Raw genomic sequence first — 23,467 nt, 5'->3', positions numbered from 1 at the left:
AAATATAGGTTGCGTTTGAAGAGCATTTTTCAATTTACTAGCACAAAGTGAAATCTCAATTACAGTGGGAATGATTTAATATCACCACAGCAGAGAAGGTTGTCTTTATTCTTCTTTCCCCACCTCACCCAAATGTTACTCAGTTGCCCAATTTACAAAGTAATACCAGGTGAAAGGCTGTTTTCCAAAGACACGTACTATTACGCCTCATTAAAATCAAATCTGCAGCCCCCACAAGAACTGTAGATTGACTGTAGATTAAATGAGATGTGTTTGCATACTCTTGTCACGTTAATTCTCAATGCTTTATTTTCTTATTAACATTTTTTTTTGCTCGACAGATTTGATTATCTGCTGCAACAGACCGAGCGTTTTGCCCACTTTATCCAACCTGCTGCACAGAAAACTCCAACGTCTCCTTTAAAGATGAAACCCGGGCGCCCTCGATTAAAGAAAGATGAGAAACAGACGCTTCTGTCGGTTGGACGGTAAGATATATTCCAGGCAATGTGTTTTTGGATTCATGATGCAAATTCTGAGAGATTTCAACTTGGAAAGTGTTCCTGGCGTTTGAAGGCCAAAGAGGCGTTAATGTTGGGATCAAAGTAGAATGGTGGAAGTAAAGCTTTCATTCCTCCTTGAGGTTTTGGGGCCTCGGCTTTCAGTGATTTGGATATAACTCTTTACTGCTTCATCCATATTTGCAGACTAGGTTAGGAGCAACCACAAATTGGGAACATATGATGGGGTTGCAAAGAGGGCATAGCCCAGTGAGTGGGCAAAGCTGTGGCAAATGTAGTTCAGTGTGGAGAAGTGTGAGGCCACCCACTTTGGAACTGAGAAAGGCAAATCTAAGTGTTTTCGACAAGAAAGATTAGTTGTGGAGGAGCAAAAGAGATTTGAGTTTCCATATAAATAACACGATATTACTGCACTGTTACAAAAGATAATGAAATATGCTAAGAGGAAGATGGCATTTATCTCAAAATAGATTGGGAAGAAAAAATGAGGAAGCTGTACAGAGCCTTGGTCAAACCTCAGCTGGAGAACTGCCTTTGGTTCTGGGCAACGAACCTCAGGAAAGTAATATTGGTCTGGCACCGGGATGCTATCTGGTCTTAGTGTCAGGTTATGAGAACATAACATGTTCCGTAAATCTGGCTTTCATTCCGTTGAGTTTAGAGTATTAAACAGAACCAAATTGAGGAGTTTAAAATGATTAGGGGATTTGGTAGGGTAGATACAGAGACTAATTTCTTTTGAGGGAAATCTGGTTCAAGGGGGGCGCATCTTAATATTAGAACGAGGTTAGTGAGGATTGAAAGTGAGGGCTATTTCGTTCCACTTGGTGGAAAGTTCTGCCCCAAATGGCGACGGGTGTTAAATTTTCTGAATGGATTTTTTTCTTTGTTGGCTGCACTATCAAGTGATATGAAGCAACAGCAAGCATGATTTAATTGAATAAACAGATGTCTGAGGTTGCATGGCCTACACCTTTTCTCTGCCTTTTTAAAGTTGAAACAGCATCTTAGTCACCAAGTGTTCAAATATCCTGCATCCGTATAACAGGCGTGGAATTCCTGTCAACATTGTATTGAAAACACGGATGTTATTAAAAGTGTCACATCGAATTAAATTAAAAAGTACTAATATGCTGTGTAATCTACCAGGGTCTTGGGAGAGTATTTACATAACAGTAGATTTCAAAGTTTATGTTTGGAATCAACTTTAAATTAAAACAATGGCCACCTGCATGAATTGCAATTTTGAATCTTAGTTCAATAACATGCTGTACGTAGGGCATGGTGGCACAGTAGTAAGGGTGGCAGTGTGGCAGTGGTTAGCACTGCTGCCCCACAGCGCCAGGGACCCAGGTTCGATTCCCGGCTTGGGTCACTGTCTGTATAGTGTTTGCACATTCTCCCCGTGTCTGCGTGGGTTTCCTCCGGGTGCTCCGGTTTCATCCCGCAGTCCAAAGATTAGGGTTAGGTGAATTGGCCATGCTAAATTGCCCCTTAGTGTCAGGGGAACTAGCGAGGGTAAATGCATGGCATCATGGGGATAGGGTCTGGGTGGGATTGAGGCCGGTGCAGACTCCATGGGCCAAATGGCCTCTTTCTGCACTTTAGGATTCTATGTACTAATCTTCACCACAAAAGTGATGCACAATATCCAAAATAATTTGTACGGTGCTGTTTATTCTGAAGTGATTGTGGATTTGAAATTGACTGCAGGAACAGCTCTTTTAAATTGGTTTGGAAAGTAATAGTAACCCCTCGCACAAACAATTCACTTTTAATTCTTAGCTATCGGCATCGTCGTACGGAACAGGAAGAGGATGAAGAGCTACTGTCAGAAAACAGCAAGCCAACCAATGTCTGTACAAGGTTTGAAGAATCCACATCATGTGTGTAAAGCCATTTTATTCGTTATTTCATACATGAGTTAATGTAGCTCAGTTTTCACTACCTTTTCCCAATTGCTTTCACATTTTCAGTCACCATTCATCGATGTGCAGTGTTCAATTTTGTCAAAATGAGACTTGTGGGAACATTTGAGACTGTTGTAATTAAATCTCCAAAAACAGCAACTCCCATTCTCCTGGTTTAATTGGCTGTATTTATTGGCATAAGGGGTCTTTTTAATGGAACAATCTACTAATGCTGACAGACACCACGGACTCACTCCAGCCTAACTTGTAATCTGACATCATGTTTTCTGACTGGATATTGTGGATATTGAGTATTTTGAGGTCAGCTTCAGCATGAATAAAATGCAGGGTAATGCTGAAAGTTCTCCCTCATGCCAGTATGACATGTGTTTCATATATCAGCCTTTCACCTTGCTCTTTGTTTTGTTCAGCTTTGCCCTCTCAACCAGTGCTCCCAAGGAACTGAGTTGAAGCTGCTCCAACTTATTTTTCATGGGGTCCCAGCAGCCATTTTAACATGTTAGTGTGCGCCACATGAAAAGGAACCATCTGTTTTCATGATGAATAATTGGATTATCATACAGATTGCGTACATGTAACATGCTGTCCTTTTGGTGTTGAGAATCATGTATAATCAGTTCCTTACCCTATGAAATGGTGAGCTGAATGATCTGTTCTCCCAAATGGCATTTCCCCAATCAAAGAACAACGAAAAGTACAGCACAAGACAGGCCCTCCAGCCCTCCCAGCCTGTGCCAATCATGATGCCCTTACTAAAATAAAGAAAAACCCTTCTGTCCTTATTTGGGTCTGTATCCCTCTATTCCCTCCCTATTCATTTACCCGTTGAGATGCTTCTTAAATGTTGCTAATGTGCCTGCTTCCATCACCTCCCCTGGTAGTGCATTCCAGGCACCCACCACTCTGTGAGAAACTTCCCCCACACATCTCCCTTAAATTTTATCCCTCTCACCTTGAACCTGCGCCCCCTTGTAATTAACACTTCCACCCTTGGAAAAAAGCTTCTGACTATCCACCCTACCTATGCCTCTCATCATTGTGTCCACCTCTATCAGGTCTGTCCTCAGCCTCTGTCTTTCCAATGAAAACAGTCCTAGTTTATTCAACCTCTCCTCATAGCCAACACTCTTGAGACCAGGCAACATCCTGGTGAACCTTCTTTGCACTCTCTCCAAAGCTTCCACGTCCTTCTGGTAGTTTGATGACCAGAACGGCACGCAATGCTCCAAATACTCATAACATATTCAAAATCCCAGTAATGTCCATGCAATGATTTCTCACAAACCAGTCAAAGCCCAGTAACCTGGTTCCTCACCATCATTCCTTCTCTCTGCCCTCCCAATCTTGCTCATACTTGCCTTCGTGAAGTTTAGGTGCTCTGTTTAACAGTTTATGTTTCTTTATATACTTTGGCCTTGTTTTATTGGTCAATTTCGTTGCTATAGAATGGTAGTAGTCGTGGTGAAAATCACCACCTTCGTTTTGGAGCCTGCGTCTGAACGCTGACATTCTTTATGCAAACATTAAGACCCTAATACTAAATGGATTGTGCTGCTTGCTTTTTGTTGTCTCAAGCTATCATGGTGCTTTCAGTTCAATGGTTCCTGAAACAGTAATACTTTTCCTTTTGGTCATGGCACTGATTTCATTTCCCCTTGAGCTGTACTCTGTACAGACTCTTGCAACGGTTGAAGGCTCTAAATGTTTGGGGTCTCTTCCACAGATGTAAAAGGAGGGAAACTCCGCGACTATCAGATCCGTGGACTGAATTGGCTGATTTCTTTATCTGAGAATGGCATGAATGGTATCCTGGCAGATGAAACGGTATGAATACACATTGATTGTAGACATAACAATTGTTTGGTGTAGGCATGTGAGATGTTTAGTTTAAAGGATTTAATAAGATAAATGTCTCTGTAGTGCACTGGTTATCAAGTTCGCCTCACGTGAAAGGTTCCCTGTTCAAAACGGGGTGAAGCATTCATTATATGTATTCAAGAGGCGGCTCGGTAAAGCACTTGGGGTGAATGGGATCAAAGGTTATTGGAGGGGAGGGGGGAAGCAGGATGAGGCTATTGAGTTGGATGATCCGCCATGATCGTAATGAATGGCGGAGCAGGCTCGAAGGGCCAAATGGCCTCCTCCTGCTCCTATCTTCGATGTTTCTAAATAGGGAACAAGTATCTTCTCCCGGATGTTCGAGGGTGTACCATTCAAAGATTAGCGGAAACCTGGAACGTTTGTTTTCTCCTCCTTCCTGCCAAAACCTAGCTTTTTATTTTATGGAAAACTTGAGGCACGGTTAGTCTGGACATGTCAAAACTGAGACGAAGATTTTTGTTAGATTAGTGTGAAGGGAAATGGAACCAAGGCAGATAAATGGAGTTACGATGTAGATAAGCTATGATCGAATTAAATTGCAGAACAAACTTGATGGGCCGAATGGTTTCTTCCAGTACATTTCAGAAATGCTTCAGGACAACAATGATGAAAAAAGTCTTTGATTCTAAGAGAATTAATTGTTTTACTTTGTTTAACAGGGTCTCGGGAAGACTTTGCAAATTATTGCTCTTCTTGGGTACATGAAACACGATAGAAACATTCCTGGACCTCACATGGTTCTAGTCCCCAAGTCTACACTGCACAACTGGATGCTTGAGTTCAAAAGATGGATACCGACTCTTCGAGCTATTTGTTTAATTGGTGACAAGGATCAAAGGGTAAGAACTGTGTTTTATGTTTCCAAAAATACTGTTGGAAAATACAGCTGATGCATGGAGTTTAATTTGAAAATGCATTGCACGTTGTGGAAGTAATCCGTGCAGTGCTTGTTGGATCTCCTGCCACATGTTGGCCGACCCCAGTGGGAAAGTACAAAGGCCGAATGGCCTCTTCCTGCACTGTAGGGATTCTATGGTTTGGAGAGTTGCCAAGAGCCAATTGCCCTTTGGCCCCTCTCCACCTTTGCCCGTCATGCCCTTGACTCTGCTCACTGCTGGCGGGGCTGGAAAACCCCAACGTCAGTGTTTTATTCAGTTAAATTTGTGTGATTCATGCCTGTGATCAGATCTGTTTCTGCTGCATCCCAATTGTCTTCTAGAAAAATAAATTTCTGGTGTTTGGAAAACTGAAATGTAACCCACTTCTTACTTTATCAGGCAGCTTTCATCAGAGATGTCCTCCTTCCTGGAGAGTGGGACGTTTGTGTGACGTCGTATGAAATGCTCATCAGGGAGAAACCTGTTTTCAAAATATTTAATTGGCGATATGGTTATGGATGAAGCCGAAAGGATCAAAAATGGGAAACCCAAGGTAAGTGTGTTTTCCGTTCATTTTCTCTGCTCTCTTCCCCATCCCGTCCATTACCACCAGAGTTAATGGCTACCATTGTAGTGAATGCTACATTTTCTGCCTCATCTTCAGGTGAATTGGGGAGAAACGCAGGCTTGATTTGTAGCATGGGGGCATGAGGAGGGGGCGACATGGTAGCTCGGTGGTTCGCACTGCTGCCTCACAGCGCCAGTGACCCATGTTCGATTCCCAGCTTGGGTCATCGTCTGTGTGGAGTTTACACGTTCTCCCCGTGTTTGTGTGGGTTTCCTCCGAGTGCTCCGGTTTCCTACCACGGTCCAAAAAAATTGCTGGTTACGTGCGTTGGCCGTGTTAAATTCTCAGTGGACCGAAGTGTGGCGACTAGGGGATTTTCAGAGTAACTTCATTGCAGTGTTAATGTAAGCCTACTTGTGCCACTAATAAATAAACTTTAAAACTTTGTAAACCATGTGTCACATTCTCGGTTATATATCATGGAGTGAGGTTATTTTTGAGCAAGGTGCAGTTATGTGTGGGACCAGACAGAAAATGAGGCACAGAAGTTTGCTGCACACTGTTCCCCTGGAGAGGGGAATGCAAAGACGGGGTAAGACGGAGTGGCAAAGAACAGTAAAAAAGAATTCAGTGTGGATGGAAGTGACTGTTCTCTGGTGAATGAGATAACGAAGGACAGGAAGATTGGAACAAAAGGTTGGAGGGAAATCCAGGAATAGAGATTTTGAAATGAAGGAAAATGATACATTTTGAGTACTCATGGTTAATATAATTGTTATTTGCTGCTTTCACTGTTCCTTCGCACTTCCATCAAAGCTTTAAGAGCTAAATTAAAAGGGTTATTTATTGTCACAGATGGAATGCGAATCTTGAGGAAAAGAGCGCTTTAATCTCACAATCCAATGCAGACAAATCATTTTTTAAGTTAAAGTTTATCAGTGTCACAAGTAGGCTTACATTAACACTGTAATGAAGCTACTGTGAAAATCCCCTGGTCGCCACACTCTGGCGCCTGTTCGGGTAACACTGAGGGAGAATTTAGCACAGCCAATGCACCCTAACCAGCATGTCTTTTGGACTGTGGGAGGAAACCGGAGCACCCGGAGGAAAACCACACAGACATGGGGAGAACATGCGGACTCCACACAGTTACCCAAGCCGGAAATCAAACACTGGTCCCTGTTGCTGTGAGGCAGCAGTGCGAACCGCTGTGCCATATTCAACCAAATTACTCCAGGGGTTCAGAAACTTCTGGGAAAGTTATTGCACCATCAATTATTGAGGCTCGATAGTTAATCTCTGGGTTTTAACACCAGTGGAAGAGTGGAGTGGAAATATTAGAATTGAAAATCAAAGATCAGATCTGCTTATTCAGACCGTAGTGTGATCTTGTTTTAAAAGCTTTTTAACCAGCTGCTCCTTCCACAACCATTGCTTTTTAACCAGCTGTCACTTCCACAACCATTGCTTTTTAACCAGCTGCTCCTTCCACAACCATTGCTTTTTAACCAGCTGTCCCTTCCACAACCATTGCTTTTTAACCAGCTGCTCCTTCCACAACCATTGCTTTTTAACCAGCTGCTCCTTCCACAACCATTGCTTTTTAACCAGCTGCTCCTTCCACAACCATTGCTTTTTAACCAGCTGTCCCTTCCACAACCATTGCTTTTTAACCAGCTGTCCCTTCCACAACCATTGCTTTTTAACCAGCTGTCCCTTCCACAACCATTGCTTTTTAACCAGCTGTCCCTTCCACAACCATTGCTTTTTAACCAGCTGCTCCTTCCACAACCATTGCTTTTTAACCAGCTGCGCCTTCCACAACCATTGCTTTTTAACCAGCTGCTCCTTCCACAACTATTGCTTTTTAACCAGCTGCTCCTTCCACAACCATTGCTTCGATTTGAAAGAAATGCCATTCAATTGTGGACGGCTCTGGAAGTTTCCATATTCGCGTCTTGCAAGTTATAGATAACCGTTTGTAATCTTGATGTACTATTAGTACACTTGCTTTTTGCTTCCTAATGCAAAGCATTTGGTGCCACTATATCTGAATTAATTGGAGAAATGACAGACACGAATAAACACCTAAAAGATCAGCGAACTTTTAAATGCAGTCTGAATCTACAGTTGTGCCAGCAGTATGATTCAAACTTGTACCCAGTTTGTACAGTCATGTTTTTAAATCTGCTAAATTTACAGCTCTCTGAAATAGTGAGAGAATTTAAAACAACAAATGTATTATTGCTCACGGATTCACCACTTCAGAACAACCTGCACGAACTCTGGGCTCTGCTCAACTTCCTCCTCCTGGATGTCTTCAATTCGTCTGCAGTAAGTAATGAGAAAAGCAGCTTGACAGTGACTGTACCGTTTGTCTCAGGTTCAATTACAGTGTTTCAACCTATTTCTCTTTGGAAGGCATGAGAGAATGCTGCAAAGTTGTGTCTTTTTCATTTTTGAACCCAGTGTCAGGGGAAGCTGTCCAACTTGCTGGAGGGTGTTGTGTGACACCATTGTTCCTTGCATTGGGAGCAGCCAGGGAGCTAAATGGCCGCAGTCTGTGTATTAATTTATCCACCTGCTCACATTTTCTGAGCACTATATTCACCATATGTGTGCCGATGCAGAGTCCAATTGGTGATGTCTGCTCCTCTAATCCTTCAAACTGCTATTGACCATTCCTGATGCTCAGTGTCACATCTGCCTTACACTGCGAAGCGGATTTAACATGCTTGATGTTTCCTTGAGCAAAACTGTCACCTTGTGTCATAATTCTAAACTTACATTAAAAGCAGGCTGGGGTGAGAGCTTACTTTATCCATATCTATCTCAATCCACAAATTAGCTATCAGAAGTATTTTAGTATTTATTTATTTTTGTTAAAGTAAGAAAAGCTATGTTTCTAACTGAATGCCTAACTGCCCATTCTTCCTGTGTGGGTGTCCTGTAGCTTGTTACAGAGATGGGAGTAGGTGGTCCAAGGGAAAAAATGATTTTTTTCCATGTTGAATTGCTCACATGCCGACCAGCTGAAACTGATTTGCAATTGTTATGAGCAGCTGGGCATGTGTTTTATGATATCATTTGTGAACGATCTAATTTGGATGCTACCTTTTTAAAATTGCCATTCTTGTTCTTCTCGTGATAAATAAAGTAATAATTGAAACCTTTGGATGAGGCGTTGATGGAAGTAACACAATATGCTAAAACGTTTGGGGTTGGCATGACGAGAGCCACTTGTTGTTCTTTGCAGGACTTTGATTCTTTGTTTGACACAAACAACTGCTTCGGGGACCAGAAGCTGGTTGAGCGATTGCATATGGGAAGCTTCTTATCTTATCTGTATTCTGATGCTGGTACGTCATTAAAATGCAAAGTTATTTCGGGCCCATCGTCCTCAGAAATATTATTCACAAAGTTGTATATTTGTGTGATGAAGTGATGTGCCTTGAGAGTGTTTGGGGCTAATTTGAATAAACAGCAAGGTTTCTTTTCTTCATTTACTGGGTGTGGATGTCGTTGACTAGACCACCATTTATTGGCCATCCCGAGTTGCCCTTCAGAAGGTGGTGGTGAGCTGCCTTCTTAAACCACTGCAGTCCCTGAAGTTCTAGGTACATCCACAGTGCTGTTAGGGAAGGAGTTCCAGGTTTTTTGATCCAATGACGGTAAACAAACAGCGATATGTTCCCAAAGTCAGAATGAGGAGTGACTTGGAGGGAAACTTCCAGGTGGTGGTGTCCCCAGGTACCTGCTGCTCTTGTCCTTCTAGGTGGCAGTGGCTGAGAGTTTGGAAGGTGCAGCCTAAGGAACCCTGGTGAATTCCTGCAGTGCATCTTGTAGATGGTACACATGGCTGTCACTGTTCATCGGTGGTGGAGGGAGTGAATGTTTGTGGAAGGGGTAGCAATCCAGTGGGCTGCTTTGTCCTGGATGGTGTTGAACTTCATGACTGTTGTTGGAGCTGCACTCATCCAGGCAAATGGAGAGTATCCATCATACCCCTGACTTATGCTTTGTATCTGGTGGAGAAGCTTTGGGGAGTAAGGAGGCGAGTTACTCACCGCAGGATTCCTGGCCTTTGACTTGCCCCGGTAGATTTAGAACTGTTAATTTATTGATTAAAAATGTGATGGCAAAAACTGAGGATCTATATTCTACTAAATGTTTATCCCGAGCAGTGTTAAATTTTGAGTTACAGCGTGTGAATTACAAATTAATTTGACTTTTATGAAGTGATAAAGAACATAAGAAATAGGAGCAGGAGTAGGCCATCCAGCCCCTCGAGCCTGCCCCGCCATTCAATAAGATCATGGCTGATCTGAAGTGGATCAGTTCCACTTACCCTCCTGATCCCTATAACCCTTAATTCCCTTACCGATCAGGAATCCATCTAGCCATGATTTAAACATATTCAACGAGGTAGCATCCACCACTTCAGTGGGCAGAGAATTCCAGAGATTCACCACCCTCTGAGAGAAGAAGTTCCCCCTCAACTCTGTCCTAAACTGAGCCCCCCCTTTATTTTGAGGCTGTGCTCTCTAGTTTAGCTTCCTTTCTAAATGGAAATAATCTTTCCACCTCTACCCTATCCAGCCCCTTTATCATCTTATAGGTCTCTATAAGATCCCCCCTCAGCCTTCTAAATTCCAATGAGAACAAACCCAATCTGCTCAGTCTCTCCTGATAATCAACACCCCTCATCTTTGGTATCAACCTGGTGAACCTTCTCTGCACTCCCTCCAAGGCCAAAGTATCCTTCCACAATTAAGGGGACCAATACTGCACACAGTATTCCAGCTGCGGCCTCACCAATGCCCTGTACAGATGCAGCAAGACATCTCTGCTTTTATATTCTATCCCCCTTGCGATATAGGCCAACATCCCATTTGCCTTCTTGATCACCTGTTGCATCTGCAGACTGGGTTTTTGCGTCTCATGCACAAGGACCTCTAGGTCCCTTTGCACAGTATCATGTTGTAATTTTTTTCCATTTGGATAATAATCCAATTTGCTATTATTTCTTCCAAAGTGAATAACCTCGCATTTGTCAACGTTATACTCCATCTGCCAGATCCTCGCCCACTAGCTCAGCCTGTCCAAATCTCTCTGCAGATCTTCTATGCCCTCCACACGATTCACTTCTCCACTTATCTTTGTGTCGTCAGCAAACTTTGTAACCGTACACTCAGTCCCCTCCTCCAGATCGTCTATATAATGGTAAATAGTTGAGGCCCCAGTACCGATCCCTGCGGCACGCCACTAGTTACCACCTGACAACCAGAAAAGCACCCATTTGTTCCGACTCTCTGCTTCCTGTCGGATAGCCAATCCCCCAATCCCCGCTAACATCCTACCCCCAACTCCGTGTGGCCCAATCTTCTTCAGCAACCTTTTGTGAGGCACCTTGCTAACGCCTTTTGGAAATCCAAAAACACCGCATCCACCGGTTCCCGTCCGTCAACCGCACTAGTCACATCTTCATAAAAATCCAACAAGTTTGTCAAGCACGACTTTCCCCTCATGAATCCATGCTGCGTCTGCTTAATCGAACCATCCTTATCCAGATGGCCTGCTATTTCTTCTTTAATGATGGATTCCAGCATTTTCTAATTGCCACCACTTCTTGCAGACATGACTTACCTGCGATCCACTGGAATTAAGTGGTGGCTCTATTCGTGTAACGAGAATGGTTTCTGCCCAGTCCAGCTGCATCCCACTTAGAATGGATTAGAAATGTTAAAGGGCACAAAGCTAAATGAACATTTACCAGGTGTTCTTGCATTCAGTAAATAGTGCCTGAAGTAAACATGGCATTTAAGGTGCTGGAATAGGCAACTTAGAAATTGATGAGACGAATAGATAATTATTGCCTTTCACTCGATGTAGGCAACTACCACAGGTGTTTTTAATTAGGGTGGACATTTTACCCAGATCTGAATAATTTGAATCACTTCAGATATTACATAATATGGTGAAGGGGGAGAGATTTCTTCAGCTTCATTTACTCTCAATTATGTTTTCTGTGGCCAGATATTGAACTCCTCAGTTGACCTTGGTAACAAGGCCCATTAAGCATCCTCACGGGCTGTTCCAATTGCTGATCCCGACGTTGATAAGAGCATTTCAATTGATGCTGGATCTCCAGTAGAACTGCTTCCTGATCACCCATTTGGGTGGATTAGCAAATTTGCTGATGACACCAAAGTCGGTGGTGTGGTAGACAGTGAGGAAGGGTGTCGTAGTTTGCAGGAAGACTTAGACAGGTTGCAAAGTTGGGCCGAGAGGTGGCGGATGGAGTTTAATGCGGAGAAGTGTGAGGTAATTCACTTTGGTAGGAATAACAGATGTGTTGAGTATAGGGCTAACGGGAGGACTTTGAATAGTGTGGAGGAGCAGAGGGATCTAGGTGTATGTGTGCATAGATCCCTGAAAGTTGGGAATCAAGTAGATAAGGTTGTTAAGAAGGCATATGGTGTCTTGGCGTTTATTGGTAGGGGGATTGAATTTAGGAGTCGTAGCGTTATGTTGCAACTGTACACAACTCTGGTGCGGCCGCACTTGGAGTACTGTGTGCAGTTCTGGTCCCCACATTACAGGAAGGATGTGGAGGCTTTGGAGAGGGTGCAGAGGAGGTTTACCAGGATGTTGCCTGGTATGGAGGGGAGATCCTATGAGGAGAGGCTGAGGGATTTGGGATTGTTTTCGCTGGAAAGGCGGCGGCTAAGAGGGGATCTTATTGAAACATATAAGATGATTAGAGGTTTAGATAGGGTGGATAGTGATAGCCTTTTTCCTCTGATGGAGAAATCCAGCACGAGGGGGCATGGCTTTAAATTGAGGAGGGGTAGTTATAGAACCGATGTCAGGGGTAGGTTCTTTACCCAGAGGGTGGTGAGGGATTGGAATGCCCTGCCAGCATCAGTTGTAAATGCGCCTAGTTTGGGGGCGTTTAAGAGATCCGTAGATAGGTTCATGGACGAAAAGAAATTGGTTTAGGTTGGAGGGTCACAGTTTTTTTTTTTAACTGGTCGGTGCAACATCGTGGGCCGAAGGGCCTGTTCTGCGCTGTAATGTTCTATGATCAGGAAGACTTGCTAAATTAAAGTGTTTTTATCACATTTTGGGAGGTGCAGGGTAAGGGAAATAGAATAATTTTTATTTGCTGAAATGTCTATCCACTATTTGAGAAGCTGAAATGCGTTGGGGGAGAGGAGGAATGGTAGGTTACAATTACTCGGAATTATCTCCTCTTCTGTTCACACTACAAGCTCCATTTCCTAACCATTCACTCCAAACCTCTGTCTGGTTCCTGTCTGTCTGAGGCTTCACCAAACTCTTTGCAATTGTGATATTCTAATTGAGCCTGAACTACATTTCCAACCCCATATTCTCAATATTACCAATACCACCACCATAATATCGCCCGCCCTTGTTCAAACCCTTAATTAGCACGAGGTTTTCCTAAACAGCCTCCCACCTTGCACCACGTGGAATATTAAATTGACCAGAACTGCTGCTGACATGAACCAAGTTCTGTCCAACGCTCCATTTGTGCATCGCTGATGGTCAACCTTCAGCTGTTTAGCCCAAAGCACTGGAATTCTTTCCCTAAATCTCTCTGCCTCTCGAGCTCATCCTAATTGGGCGGCACGGTAGCACAGTGGTTAGCACTGCTGCTTCACAGCTCCAGGGTCCTGGGTTCGATTCCCGGCTCGGGTCACTGTCTGTGTGGAGTTTGCACATTCTCCTCGTGTCTGCGTGGGTTTCCTCCGGGTGAACAAAGAACAATACAGCACAGGAACAGGCCCTTCGGCCCTCCAAGCCCGCGCCGCTCCCCGGTCCAGGATTGAATCCTGAATCCAGGATCCCCGCCCAATTTTCCAGCCTATCTACATCCTAATATCCTATCCACTGAGCTGTCCCTCACAGCTACGATGCTTTGTTCATCACAACCTATTTACTCACCCCCACCCCCCCCATTCCAGACCATGTGATCTCCAGGGAGAGGCGAAAACCCCAGGGCCAATATGGGGGAAAAAAAAATCTGGGAAATTCCTCTCCGACCCCCTGAGGCGATCGAAACGAGTCCAGGAGATCACACTGGCGCTGATCAGAAAATGCTTCCCAACCCTATTCATTTCCACTTCTGCTTTACGAACACCATCTGAATTCCCTGCCCCCGAGACAGGTTCCCAACTATTCGCAGTCTCGCTCTGTACTGGCACCAGCAAGATGATAATAGAATGAAGCCTTGAAATGAGAAACAAAGAACAATTAGCCCGCGCCGCTCCCCGGTCCAAACTAGACCACTCTTTTGTATCCCTCCATTCCCACTCCGTTCATATAGCTGTCTCGATAAGTCTTAAACGTTCCCAGTGTGTCCGCCTCCACCACCTTGCCCGGCAACACATTCCAGGCCCCCACTACCCTCTGTGTAAAATATGTCCTTCTGATATCTGTGTTAAACCTCCCCCCCTTCACCTTGAACCTATGACCCCTCGTGAACGTCACCACCGATCCGGGGAAAAGCTTCCCACCGTTCACCCTATCTATGCCTTTCATAATTTTATACACCTCTATTAAGTCTCCCCTCATCCTCCGTCTTTCCAAGGAGAACAACCCCAGTTTCCCCAATCTCTCCTCATAACCAAGCCCCTCCATACCAGGCAACATCCTGGTAAACCTCCTCTGTACTCTCTCCAAAGCCTCCACGTCCTTCTGGTAGTGTGGCGACCAGAACTGGACACAGTATTCCAAATGCGGCCGAACCAACGTTCTATACATCTGCAACATCAGACCCCAACTTTTATTCTCTATGCCCCGTCCTATAAAGGCAAGCATGCCATATGCCTTCTTCACCACCTTCTCCACCTGTGACGCCACCTTCAAAGATCTGTGGACTTGCACACCCAGGTCCCTCTGCGTCTCTACACCCTTTATGGTTCTTCCATTTATCGTATAGCTCCTCCCTACATTATTCCCACCAAAATGCATCACTTCGCATTTATCAGGATTGAACTCCATCTGCCATTTCTTTGCCCAAATTTCCAGCCTATCTATATCCTGCTCCGGTTTCCTCCCACAGTCCAAAGATTTGCGGGTTAGGTTGATTGGCCAGGTTAAAAATTGCCCCTTCGAGTCCTGATGCGTAGGTTAGAGGGATTAGTGGGTAAAGTATGTGGGGGTAAGGCGTGGGTGGGATTGTGGTCGGCGTAGGCTCGATGGGCCGAATGGCCTCCTTCTGCACTGTAGGGTTTCTATGACGATGATTTAAGACACTGCTTTAAAAACTCCTTGGTCACCTCTCAATGGGTTTTTTTGGGAGCTCGGTGTCAAATTTGTCTGATAATTGCCCCTGTGATGATCCTGTAGACATCTTATTATCATAGAATCCCTACAGTGCAGAAGGAGGCCATTTGGCCCATCAAGTTTGCACCAACCCCACATATTTACCCCGCCAATCCCATTGACACCAAAGGTTTATTTAGCATAGCCAATCACCCGAACCCGCACATCTTTGGAATGTGGGAGGAAACCAGAGCAGACACGGGGAGAATGCACAAACTCCACACAGAGAGTGACCCGAGGCCAGAATTGAACCTGGGTCCCTGGCGCTGTGAGACAGGAGTGCCAACCACTGTGCCACCATGCCGCCTCTGTGAAAGGTGTTGTAGAAATGTACATTGTTGAGGAATGAGGAAAGTGAATTTAAGGTTACTATCCCCTTAATCCCACTTAGTTACCCCACTAACCTACACATCTTGGGACACCTAAGGGGCAATTTAGCATGGCCAATCCACCTAACCTGCACATCAGACTGAGAGGGGAAACTGGAGCACCCAAAGGAAACCCACGCAGACACGGGGAAAACATGTAAACTCCACAAAAACAGTCACCCAAGGCCAGAATTGAAGCCGGGTCCCTGGTCTGTGAAGCAGTAGTGCTAACCACAGCCACCATACCGCCCTGATCTAGTATTGTGCAATGCGGCAGGGTTAATTGGTAATCTCATAGCAAAAGATCAACAGGCAAACATTCATATCACAATTGAATTCCATCTGATGGTCTGCAAGTGGCATATTTCCACAATCATAAACAAGAATCTTGTCCCTATGTAATTGGCTTTAAGTTTGAGAGGAGAGCCTGCTAAGGTTGATAGTGAACAGTGAAAATGTTGAATTCTTTCTTTATATGTTTATCAATGAAATTGGGAAATATAAACTCTGCAAAAACATTCATCTGTGGCTTATTGAGAGCATTAACGATTGTGTTAGATTAAGAGAAGAGGCTTATCATATGACAAGGAATAGTAACAAGCTTGAGGATTGGGAGCGTTTTAGAAACCAGTAAAAGGGCACAGAAGATTGATTAAAAATGGAATATGAGGGTAAACTATCAGAGCTTTTACAAGTATATACAAAAGAAGGTCACCTAGTTACAGGAAGGATGTAAATAAGGTTGAAAGAGTGCAGAGAAGGTTCACAAGGATGTTGCCGGGACTTGAGAAACTGAGTTACAGAGAGAGATTGAATAGGTTGGGACTTTATTCTCTGGAGCGTAGAAGATTGAGGGGAGATTTGATAGAGGCGTATAAGATTTTGATGGGTATAGATAGAGTGAATGCAAGCAGGCTTTTTCCACTGAGGCTAGAGAAGAAAAAAACCAGAGGGCATGGGTTAAGGGTGAAAGGAGAAAAGTTTAAAGGGAATATTAGGGGGGGCTTCTTCACGCAGAGAGTGGTGGGAGTGTGGAATGAGCTGCCGGATAACGTGGTAAATGTGGCGTCACTTTTAACATTTAAGAAAAACTTGGATGGGCTGATGGATGAGAGGGGTGTGGAGGGATATGGTCCAAGTGCAGGTCAGTGGGACTAGGTAAAAAATGGTTCGGCACAGACAAAAAGGGCCAAAAGGCCTGTTTCTGAGCTGTAATTTTCTATGGTTCTATGGTTACTGTATTTTCTCATAAAGGGTTGGATTCCAAGGCCTGAACTGTTCTGTTGCAGAATAAAGCTGTTGACATTCTAATCTGAAGTTGTAGGTGTTTTCATCAAGTGAACATTCAGCCCACACCTATGGATGTGCTTCAACCCATGGCTTGTTCAGCTGTTTTTGTTGAACCTGTGCTTCAGTCCACAGAACTGTTCAGTGCAGCTTTTGTAACATTGCATTATTTTGCTTGACCTCCTTGGGCATCATCAGTGTGTAAAAAGCATGTATTCTCACCTGAATTAGGTATTGAGACCCTTCCTCCTCCCACATATTAAAGCTGAGGTAGAAAAGAGCCTGCTGCCAAAAAAGGGAGTCAAAATGTATGTGGGCCTGAGCAAAATGCAACGGGAATGGTGAGTGCACAACTTGTGAATCTTAATGTGTTGCATTGTGAAGTACGGCATCATCTTGCAACAACTCATTGAAATTGTCCTGCACTTCAATCAACAATTAGAGCATTTGTAGAACTAAGGGAATAGATTCACCAGTGTAAGCGAGTGTGATTTTACCCAATGCATCAATAATAGGCTGACTCCCTACTATTGACCATCCTGCTTCCGTCTGATCTGTAAGATTTTTGTGTTTGGAATTCTAACTTCCCTCAATCATTTCCATTATTTTTGCCCAAAACAGAAGATCATCATTGAATTCAGACTGGACGATTGCCATTCAAGTGTGATTATTACAGTGCTTTCAAACTACTTTGCTCTCAGCTTTGGGCTTTCTTCTTTCAAACCCCAATGCAGCCCATTATTGATACCCACCTGATCAGGTACTAGTGAGGTGTCCCCTCCAAACTTATTAACCATGTCTATCTAGTTGGTCAAGGAGAACGCTGCAAAGCCCTTCAAAATGAGACTGCACCCGATGTAACACAATGTCATTGCCTCACGGTGATGCCAGGATCGCTGCCATAAATATAAAATAGTCACTCATAAATCAAACAGGAATTTAGGAGAAGATTCAAAAAAGAAAGTGGCAGAGTGGTTAGTGTGGAGCTCACTACCACAAGGAGAGGCATGACATTGATGCATTTTAGAGAAGTTTGTTAAACATAGAATGGAAAAAGAAATCGAAGGTGTGAGGAGACTCTTATCATGAACACTGATCTGGAATTGTTGATCTAAGTGGCCTGTTTCTGCGTTACAAATACTTAATCCCAGAGTACTTCACATTGCTCGCATCCAAATGACATGAAAAGGAATATTCCCATCCCTTCAAACCCTGGCCACCTGGGATGAATTGTGCTTTGTATCAAAGAACAAAATGTCGAGTGTGTATTAGTCATAAGATATGGGTTTCTATATCTGTGAGGCTTAGATGGAGCACCCTGTTCCCTGGTAGGTGAGAGGGGTTGGAATGTGGATCCTACACTTTGTCCGAGGCACCTAGAGAACAAAGCATTCATTTTAGGTTGTAATTGCTTTCTGTTGAGCTCCATTAAAAAAATGAATTTATCTCCAAGTTGGTCTGATGAGTTTTAATTCTGGTCTTGCTGACAGGTACACCAGGATATTAATGAAGGATATTGCCATCCTGAACTCCTCAGGGAAAATGGACAAAATGCGTCGATTGAATAGACTGATGCAACTGCGCAAGTGCCGCAACCACCCCTATCTGTTTGACGGAGCTGAACCTGGCCCACCTTACACCACTGACACTCACCTGGTAGTTAACAGTGGCAAAATGGTGGTACTGGACAAACTGCTGCCGAGAGTGAAGGAGCAAGGTCAGCCGCAGGCCTGGTCAAGGCTTTTGTTTCCCTTTCTGTCTTTCAATCTTTCTATAGGAAGGAGACATGGAGTGATTTGATAGTTTCGTGGATAATTGAGTAGCTCGGACGGGGTGGGGTGTGGCCAACATAAGGCATAAGGCCCAAATTAACGATTGCCAGGCCGTAAAGGGAAATTAATGGAAAATATTCCAAAATGTGTTATAAATTAATGTGCAATAAACTCTGGAATCAGCAATGGTTTTAGTTGTAGTAGGACAGGCAAATAAGCTTACTGAGATATCCTTGAGGAGATAACCAAACTAAAACACAATGCAAATTAGGTTTTAGAATATGTTCAACAAATCTGTGATCAGAGAGTAAATATAGTAATAAAGTTCACGCTTTGTGAAATAGATGACATTGTCTCAATGGATGAAGAATTAGCTTAATGTTAAAGTTCCTATTTTGGGAGAATGTAGGTTTGGATTCAGATTCGATTGGAAATTCAAAGAGCATGCCAGTCACTCGAACTCGAATCCATGACCAAATTAGTTGAGACTCTGGAGACCAGGAGGAATTGAACAAAAACTACTGTGTAGTCCGATCCATATAGAAGGAAATCAGGTGGAGTGGGAAATCAAACATCCTGGTATATAGATTGGCTGTAAACAACCGCCTGCATGGTTATTTGTGCATTTCCGAGTGCGATGTCACACTTTGTCATGCTCTGGAGCAGTACTGTACCTGTGCTGCAGACTGATCAAAAATAGAGCAGGATTTTTAGTAAATGAAAGGGGTTTGTGATGTTTATCCTTCGTAAGCATGCAAGGATTTCCACGACGATGTCTGCAAAAGAATTTGAAAATGATCACTGATGACACCATGGCAGCATTTGACCTGTGCAGCAAGGTACAGCAGATTGCATGCTGTGATGTTATGGGTTACAAATCAGCACAGGTTTTAATGAGTTAAAAACTGCTGAACATACTCAACTAATCTGGTAGCATCAGCGAAGGGTCAACTATGACTCTTCAGAACTCCCCTCTCCACAGATGCTGCCTGACCTGCTGAGTATTTCCAGAACTTTGCTTCCATCTATTTAGCTTTTATTTCACAAGTTTTAGTGACTGTTTAAAACAATAGTGTGTCTTGCTCTGAAATCGCATCCTGTTTTAGTCATTCTGGCCTGCCACACGCCATCCACTGGGGCTGGGGGCTCCCAAAAACTGGCCGATTTACCATCAAATATTCTTCATGAGGAGAGTTGGATCACAGGCCTCTGCAATGCTTGATGGGCCCCAACCTCCTTCCGGGGGAATAGCTACAGGAGCCAAATACTCTGAAAATTGGGGGCTAACGTGTTGGGAGAAGGTGAATGGAATAATTACATGGTTTGGGATTGCAGCTATTTTTTGATTCGGGTTTAATTTTTGCTGCCCAATCTGTAGCACCGTCTGGAATCCACCTGAAATATAAACCCTTTGAAATCATTCCCATCAATCAAGGCAGCTGGGTCACATGGACAGTTCACATTGTATGAATTATAAAATTGGAGTTGGTTATGTGTGTTCATTTATGCCTCCTGTACTATCACTAGATTACTCTGCATCCTACTTGTTCCCACTGAAATTTGGTTTCCATTATCCACATCAGTAGATGTAGGTTTTTGAAGCATTTGTGTATCTGCGCTGTGTTCTTGGCTACCGATCAACCGATTACCCTGATGAATGATCTTCTTTTCCACAGGTTCTCGGGTGTTGATCTACAGCCAGATGACCAGGGTGCTGGATATCTTGGAAGATTATTGTATGTGGAGAAACTACGAGGATTGTAGACTGGATGGACAGACACCGCATGAGGAGAGACAAGTATGTTTTTTGCCCTGTGCTTTCAAAAGTGAGTTTGTTTGAGGAAAGTTCTCACCTCTTAAATTGATCTGAGGCTCTATTATCTAAGTAAGAATTCTAGACTTAAGGTTACAAAACTGACTCAAGGTTTTCAAACAAGAAATATGAATATTCAATTTGAATCTAGCATCTATTTGTATTTTTAAAAATGAAACTTTCCAACAATTAGTAAAAAGATTGGTCCAATTGTTTGTTCAATTCTGGCTTAACTTTTCTCTCTCATCCCTCCAGGATTCTATTTCTGCTTTCAATAGTCCTGGGAGCTCAAAGTTTATCTTCATGTTAAGCACACGCGCTGGGGGTCTTGGTATAAATCTAGCCATGGCAGATGTAGTAATCCTATACGACTCAGACTGGAACCCTCAGGTAGACCTCCAAGCTATGGTAAGTTACTGAGCGATTAGTTATTTGTGTTCTGAGACCCACGTACTGTTGAATATATAACTATTGTAGCTGGTTTTAACATCCAAGTGCACTGATCAAGCGACATTTGGTATTTTACTGCCACGGATAACCCCTCAAATCTTCCGTGTGTTGCTCCCATGGTTCTTTAGAACTCCGCTCGACTGAACTGGTGGAAATATTTCAGCAAAGGCCTTCAGTTTGCTTCTCTTTATTTGAATGGAGCGTGCGGTTGTTTTCAGAATTGGCATGGTATGATTCCAGCTGACTGGGCATCTTGTTTCTCCTCACCAATTAACTTCCAAATCCAATTGAGAGTTTGGAAATGAAATCCATTTTAAGTTTCAGTAATGCTGAGGTGTCACTGTCAGGAACTGCCTTCCGTGATTCAGTTTCACACAAAACAACTGATGCACGGATTTTAATAAGTGCTTCGTGATTGCCTCGTGCACCAAGGGCTTATGAATTCAAATCTCACTCATTTGCGAAGTTTGAATTAAAGTTTATAATGAGCAGCAAAAGGGAGCAGGGCTCCCCAATTGTTCAGCTGCTTCACTAATATGCTTCAGGGAAGAGCATCTGTCAGTACTTGACTCCAATCCACAAACACAGTGGAGATCCTAATTCCCCTCCAGTGTGAAGTGGCAAGTTTCTCAATTGCTTCATTGATCCACCAGCCAGTTACTGGATTGCAATCAATGCATCTGAGAAATAATTAAATAGGTCCAGGTGCTGCCTTTGTTTTCTCTGCCCTCAGTGGGCAGAGAATTCCAGAGATTCACCACCCTCTGAGAGAAAAAGTTCCTCCTCAGCTCTGTCCTAAACTGACCCCCCTTTATTTTGAGGCTGTGCTGTCTAGTTCTAGATTCCTTTCCAAGTGGAAAGAATCTCTCCACCTCTACCCTATCCAGCCCCTTCATTATCTTATAGGTCTCTATAACATCCCCCCTCAGCCTTCTGAATTCCAACGAGTACAAACCCAATCTGCTCAGTCTCTCCTCATAATCAACACCCCTCATCTTTGGTATCAACCTGGTGAACCTTCTCTGCACTCCCTCCAAGGCCAATATATCCTTCCACAATTAAGGGGACCAATACTGCACACAGTATTCCATCTGCGGCCTCACCAATGTCCTGCACAGATGCAGCAAGACATCTCTGCTTTTATATTCCATCCCCCTTGCGATATAGGCCAACATCCCATTTGCCTTCTTGATCACCTGTTGCACCTGCAGACTGGGTTTTTGCGTCTCATGCACAAGGACCCCCAGGTCCCTTTGCACAGTATCATGTTGCAATCTTTTTCCATTTGGATAATAATCCAATTTGCTATTATTTCCTCCAAAGTGAATAACCTTGCATTTGTCCACCTTCAGTCCCGTTAGTCTACCAAGCACTGACTCCCTGGTAACATTAATTGTATTGAGTACCTCTCCTCCTACCAACCCTCTATCGTTACTATTCCGTAAACTATTTGTGTCTTCCACCGTGAAGACCGACACAAAAAACTATTTAAAGTTTCAGCCATTTCCTCATTTCCCACTATTAAATCCCCCCTCTCGTCCTCCAAGGGTCCAACATTCACTCGAGCCACTCTATTCCTTTTTATATATTTGTAAATGCTTTTACTGTCATTATTTTTATATTTAGAGCTAGCCTCGCTTCATAACCTATCTTTCCTTTCTTTATTGCTTTCTTAGTCGTTCTTTGTTGTTTCTTAAAGTTTTCCCAGTATATTTCCTCAGTATATTTCGGTGCTTTGAGGTATTAACTTTAAATGGCAGCGTTGAACCTTTGGGGTCCCATGAGAAGTGTTAATCATTCCCAGCCTTCACTCCAGAATTTTATCTTGCATTCTTTTCTCTGACTGAGTTATGGCACGGATGTTAAAGCTTTGTGTTGGGGATTGTGAATACATTGGATACTCCCTCAGTAACCTGTTCTTTTTCAAATACCGCAGAACATTTTAAAATTAAACTTCAATATTTTCACAGCTAACTTCTCTAATCGTCAATGATTTTAAAATGAATTATCATTACAATAGATTGGGACCTACCACCTGGAACTGTGCAATCTGGCATATGTGTTCCTGACTTTTGGTGAAATAGTCCTAAAAAATGCAAAAATGAGCATGAAACCCTCTGCAATCTTCCACAGTGTGTGAACAGCCAGTTAAAGTACGCTGTGCAACAAAGTGGGCTCAATAGTTTCCACTATCGCCCTTGTGCGTCTATTTATTAACATGTGAACCCGTCTCTTCCATTACTACAAGTTTAATGCCCTCCATACCAGGATGTTGCCCTGGTATGGAGGGCATTAGCTGTGAGGAGAGGTTGGAGAAACTTGGTTTGTTCTCACTGGAACGATGGAGGTTGAGGGGCGACCGGATAGAAGTCTACAAGATTATGAGGGGCATGGAAAGAAGGGATAGTCAGAAGCTTTCTCCCAGGGTGGAAGAATCAATTACTAGGGGGCATAGGTTTAACGTGTGAGGGGCAAGGTTCAAAGGAGATGTATGAGGCAAGTTTTTTACACAGAGGGTGGTGGGTGCCTCGAACTCGCTACCAGGGAAGGTAGTGGAAGCAGATATGGACGTGAGTTTTAAGGGGCGTCTCGATAAATACATGAATAGGATGGGAATAGAGGGATCTGGTCCCCGGAAGGGTAG

General features: G+C 43.5%; 1 protein-coding gene across 1 annotated transcript; it reads left to right on the top strand.

Annotated features, from left to right (window-relative positions):
• Positions 1–341: 341 nt before the first annotated feature.
• On the top strand, positions 342–22,963 carry LOC144487461 (SWI/SNF-related matrix-associated actin-dependent regulator of chromatin subfamily A member 5-like; the record flags this gene model as incomplete). The annotated part of the gene is given in 13 exon segments (XM_078205557.1): positions 342–488; positions 2,307–2,407; positions 4,176–4,276; positions 4,993–5,172; positions 5,611–5,720; positions 5,722–5,764; positions 7,982–8,113; positions 9,036–9,102; positions 17,018–17,129; positions 18,279–18,505; positions 20,237–20,358; positions 20,629–20,781; positions 22,844–22,963. Coding segments are annotated over 13 exon segments (1,615 nt in total), but the record flags the coding sequence as incomplete, so codon positions are not given.
• Positions 22,964–23,467: the final 504 nt, after the last annotated feature.

Source organism: Mustelus asterias, unplaced genomic scaffold (assembly GCF_964213995.1).
Source record: "Mustelus asterias unplaced genomic scaffold, sMusAst1.hap1.1 HAP1_SCAFFOLD_813, whole genome shotgun sequence".
Classification (NCBI taxonomy): Eukaryota; Metazoa; Chordata; class Chondrichthyes; order Carcharhiniformes; family Triakidae; genus Mustelus; species Mustelus asterias.
Note: the sequence above shows the minus strand (reverse complement) of the source record. Positions and strands in the feature narration are given on the sequence as shown.